The 4,870-nt window shown below is 50.9% G+C and overlaps 2 protein-coding genes across 2 annotated transcripts; one reads left to right on the forward strand and one right to left on the reverse strand.

Annotated features, from left to right (window-relative positions):
- Positions 1 to 472: 472 nt before the first annotated feature.
- On the forward strand, positions 473 to 2,169 carry LOC104547851 (polypyrimidine tract-binding protein 3-like; the record flags this gene model as incomplete). The annotated part of the gene is given in 5 exon segments (XM_010193694.1): positions 473 to 641; positions 950 to 1,041; positions 1,044 to 1,189; positions 1,517 to 1,524; positions 1,851 to 2,169. Coding segments are annotated over 5 exon segments (734 nt in total), but the record flags the coding sequence as incomplete, so codon positions are not given.
- A 20-nt stretch (positions 2,170 to 2,189) lies between these two features.
- On the reverse strand, positions 2,190 to 4,277 carry LOC104535415 (histone-lysine N-methyltransferase SETDB1-like). The gene is made up of 4 exons (XM_010193695.1): positions 4,066 to 4,277; positions 3,502 to 3,730; positions 2,818 to 2,917; positions 2,190 to 2,218 (listed from the first exon to the last, which is right to left on the reverse strand). The coding sequence occupies exons 1-4, from the start codon at positions 4,275 to 4,277 to the stop codon at positions 2,190 to 2,192; spliced, it is 570 nt and encodes a 189-aa protein (XP_010191997.1).
- Between the last annotated feature and the right edge of the window lie 593 nt (positions 4,278 to 4,870).

Consider the following 4,870-nt stretch of genomic DNA (forward strand, 5'->3'; position numbering starts at 1 on the left):
AATCCCTAACGGTCTGGGATTCTGTGATAAGAACCAGGTTTGGTTGACCCAAAGCCTGCTTAATTTACCTAAGTATTGCTTCGTTGGTCTCGTCTTGGTTTGGGGGTTGGTAACAGATGCCCTTGGAGACGACCCATCTGATTTTGACCCAGACACAATCAGTGGGGCTTCCACAGTTACCACAGTCAACTTCTCTACATTCAAGGTTCTCCTTAACAGAGTGCAACGGTTCCTGCTCTTCTACCATGCCTGTCTTTACAAACTAGCCTATAGCCATCAATCACGACCCCCCAGTCGTTGTCCCACCACGTTTTGGTTATTCCTATGATATCACAACTTCCTGACTGGGCTTGGAGCTCCAGTTCCTCCCGTTTGTTTCCAAGACTGCATGCATTTGTATACACACATTGTAGGCCGCTGGACACAACTGCTGCTCTTGGCACCCAAAATATGATCCTCCCATCACATGTAGGGGCTGCTGGGTACACCTCAGGCATGGGCTTTGCTCAAGGTTCTGGTCTTTCAGTTCCAGCTCTTCCTGGAGCACTTGGTTCTCTTGCAGTCCCCACATCTGCAGTGTCTGGACAGATGACTATTCCTGGCCTTACTGCTGCTCCAGGAAATTCTGTGCTCAAGGTGTGGTCTGATCAGTGCAGAGAAGAGAGGTAGGGGCAATCCAAAGCACAAATCCAGGCTGGGCAGAGAATGGCTCAAGAGCAGTCCAAAGGAGAAGGACTCCAGGCGCCAGCCAATGAAAAACTCAACATGAGCTGGCAACACGTGCTTGCAGCCCAGAAACCAACCCCATCCTGGGTTGCATCAAAAGAAGTGTGACCAGCAGATCAAGGGAGAGGATCCTGGTTCTCCTGCAGTCCCCACACCTGCAGTGTCTGGACAGATGACTGTTCCTGGCCTTACTGCTGCTCCAGGAAATTGTTTTATTTGTCAGCAACATCAACTCTGAGGCCATCACACCACAGGGACCTTTAATCCTATTTGGGGTGTATGGTGATGTGCATCGTGTGAAGATCACGTTTAAGAAGGAAATGCTTCAGTTCAGATGGCAAACACAACCCAGGCTTACACAGCTATGGACCACTTGAGTGGACAGGGGCTTTATGGAAGGGTCCTCTGTGCTACTTTTTCAAAACATCAAAGAGTTCAACAGCTCAGCTTGGGGCAATCCAAAGCACAAATCCAGGCTGGGCAGAGAATGGATGAGAAGAATCCCGAGGAGAAGAATCTGGGGGTTCTGGTCAATAAAAAACTCAATGTGAGCCAGCAATGTGCACTTGTAGCCCAGAAAACAACACTATCCTGGGCTGCATCACAAGAAATGTGACCAGCAGATCAAGGGAGGGGATTCTGCCCCTCTGTTCCGGTGAGACCCCACCTGGATACTGCATCCAGTTCAGGGGCACCCAATATAAGGAGATGGAGCTGCTGGAGCAGGTCCAGAGGAGGCCACAGAGATGATCAGAGGCTGGAGCAGCTCCCTACAAGGACCAACTGAGAGTTGGGGCTGTTCAGCCTGGAGAAGGTGGCTCCAAAGGGACCTTATTGCAGCCTTCCAGTTCCTGAAGGGGTCCTATAGGAAAGCTGTGGAGGGACTTTTTACAAGGGCAGGTAGCGACAGAACGAGGGGGAATGGTTTTGAACTGGAAGAGGGGAGATTTAGACTGGATATTAGGAAGCAATCCTTCCCTGTGAGGTGCTGAGGCCCTGGCACAGGTTGCCCAGAGAAGCTGTGGTTGCCCCCTCGCTGGAGGTGTTCAAGGCCAAGCTGGACTGGATGAGCTTGAAGGTCCCTTCCAACCCAAACCATTCTATGATTCCTCATGCAGGACAAGAGGAGCAACATACAGCAACAGCCCTTTACATCGCTATAAGAAGCCTGGCTCTAAGAACTTCCGAAACATCTTTCCTACATCTGCTACCCTGCATCTCTCCAATATTCCATCTTCTGTTACTGTTGATGATCCAAAGAAGCTTTTTGCAAGTACTGGATCAACTGTGAAAGCCTTCAGATTCTTCCAGAAAGACTCCAGAATGGCTCTCATCCGGCTGGGCTGTGTGGAAGAAGCACTTCATGCTCTCATTGAGCTTCACAATCATGACCTTGGAGGAAACCATCACCTCAGAATTTCCTTCTCAAAATGTACACTCTGACTTTTCTGTGAGCTTTCCTTTTAAGACTGCATCACAGTTTTAGTAAAATCTTCAAACAGAGACGGAAACAGCTGTGACCAGAGACAAGGAACAACTGGAGAGACCCCAGCGTGGAGCCACCAAGATGATGGGAGAACTGGAGCATCTCCCATGGGAGGAAAGGCTGAGAGGGCTGAGGCTGTTCAGCCTGGAGAAGACGTAGTGGGGGGGTTCATTAACGCTCATCAATATCCCAAGGGGAGGTCAGGATGAGACCAGACTCTTCTCAGTTGTGCCCAGCGACAGGACAAGGAGCAATGGTCACAAACTGGAACACAGGCGGTCCAAACTCTGAAGGAAAATCTTCTTCACTGTGAGGGTACAGAGCACGGCCCAGGCTGTGGAGTCTCCTTCTGTGGAGACATTCAAACCCCTGGATGTGTTCCTGGGTGATCTTCTCTGGATGACCCCAGCAGGGGTTGGACTGGGTGATGTCCAGAGCCCCACCATGCTGTGCTTCTGTAAAAAGGTTTTTCCAGCAGGGAAAAAACAGTTGGGTTTTTTTCAGGAAGGAAGCCAACAGGTGTAAGATGCAAACAAGACCACGTTTAGGGCACATGCAGGTGCCAGCCCACATCTGTCAGCCCCGAGAAGCTCCCACACGCTCACCTTTTTGTGCATACTGAGCATTTGTTTTCTTGTTCACAGCATCCATAAATTTCTGAACATCCTGGGCAGACTTCCTCATTGCAGCCATGGCTTCCCGCAGCTGAAGGAAAGGAAAGAGAAAGAAAATATGAAGAACCTTTGCTGTTCTTCACCAAATACAATGCTGTCCTAAGCGTTCCAGCAAAACCCCACTGTAGCCAGGCCTTTCCCAACTCACCAGAGTCTGATCCTTTGTGATTCTGGGACTACTAGTGCCTGCATTTAAAGAGAAAAGAAGGGGTTTAAAACACCTTGGGGAGGGAAAAAAGCCATCCTGGTTAAGTCACTGAAAGAAGAGGGAACAGGGAAATGCATCCATTCATGCAACTTGTCTGTCTCTGTCAAGAAATCCACTCAAGCAAGGCTTTTACTAAGCCCCCCTTTCAAGATGCACTACACACTGCACAGGCAGTTTCCCCACAGGGACATCAAGCAGGCAGGTGGGAAAAGGGAAAAGTCCCCTTTTGGGACTCCAGGACCCACAGAACAGTTACAGGCCCTGGCAGACCACGCAAGCACTGATGTTCCTCATGAGTTAACGGCATTTCCTCCCTGATCCTTTCCTCCTTACAGACCAGCATGGCTTATGGCCAAATTTATGATATCCTTATTCTGATCCCCCTCATTCCCATCCTCCTCCAGGACACGCTCAGATCTCCATCCCTCCCCTCGGTACCACGCAGCACAAGAAGGTACTGAACTGTGCTTCCAGCCCAAATCGATACTCATGACATCGTCGTCATCCTCATCAGGGATCTCAATCACTTCCGGGGCCTTGGCAGCCACATCCTCGTCCTCAGAGCTGCTCTCACGATACTGGAGGCCCAGCGTGGAGTACAGATTCTTCACCAACGCCTCGCATTCATTAATTTCTCTAGGGGTAAAAAAAGGGCAGAGACAAGAAAAGACAAAGTGAGCCCAGCTCTCTGCCCCACACCACCACAGAAAGAAACAGGAGCTGACTGCTGGGGAGCTGCTAATTAAATACAACCATGATGAGGTGAGGGAAGAGTGTTCAGGTGGAGGATTTAAAGCCACAGGGGAATAATTTTAATTGGCCCTCAATAACCACACGAGTGAACCAATGCAGAATCACAGCACCAGTCCACAGCTAAAGGAAAGAAATGGGCAGCACTCATCAAATGACCTCCCCCTCCTCTCCTCCGCAGCCCAACTCCAACACGTGGCTGCGATTCCAAGTGCGCCCACCTCGAAGCGTCATCAAAGAGCCGGTCAACGTGAGCCACCTCTTCTTCCTTCCGCTTCACGCACTCCTCCAGCTCCTCCAGCTGCTGCTTCCTCTGCTTCACGCACTCAAACTTCTCCAGCTCTTTGTCGATGATATCCTGGAGCTCCTCCATGGAGATTCCCAGCTCCTCCATCACTTCTTGCTGCAGCTCTTTGATCTCCTGGGAATCCATTTCTGCTGCAACTGACACCACAAAGAGGTAAGAAAAGGTCAGTGAAGTGCTCAGAAAAAACAGGAACTCCATTATTTTAAAGCTACTCGGAAAGAAAATGTTATAGATGTTGCTGAGTCAAAAATAATCGCAGAGCAAGTGAAGTTTGGAGCCATAGGCTCCCAGGACAGAGGGGATCCTGACATCTCCTCCGATCCGGGCACAGACAACTCCTGAAACCCACTGAACACCAGTGCCTGATGCTTGGCCACCTCAGCACCCTCTCTTCCACAAAACCCACGGATCAGTTCCCAGCCCTCTGCCTTGCCTGGGAGCTGAACCACACCACAGCTTCCCCTGCATGCAGCAGCAGCCCAGGAGAGCCCCCACGCTCCCCTGCCTGTGGCATTTAAGGAACATCCAGCCCCACAGACAGCCCAGAACCACAGCCCCTGTGTCCCACTGGCAATAACCCACCCAGTCTCCATTATTTTCCAGTCTGACCCCATCAGCAGCACCCTCCAGTCCCCACACCTGCACCTCAGCTCACTCTCCTCTCCACCCCTCCTCACCTCCTGCTCCTCCACCACCCCCAGCCCCACACCCCCTCCTCT

Source organism: Mesitornis unicolor, unplaced genomic scaffold, assembly GCF_000695765.1.
Source record: "Mesitornis unicolor isolate BGI_N332 unplaced genomic scaffold, ASM69576v1 scaffold47731, whole genome shotgun sequence".
Lineage (NCBI taxonomy): Eukaryota > Metazoa > Chordata > Aves > Mesitornithiformes > Mesitornithidae > Mesitornis > Mesitornis unicolor.

Coding starts and splice junctions, on each gene's coding strand:
- LOC104535415 (XM_010193695.1), bottom strand. CDS start 4,277: ATGGATTCCCAGGAGATCAAAGAGCTGCAGCAAGAAGTGATGGAGGAG. Junction 2,918..3,501: donor AGGGATGGAGATCTGAGCGT/GTCCTGGAGGAG, acceptor CCTTTCCTTCAG/CTGCGGGAAGCCATGGCTGC. Junction 2,219..2,817: donor TGCTCAGTATGCACAAAAAG/GTGAGCGTGTGG, acceptor CTCTGTTTGAAG/ATTTTACTAAAACTGTGATG.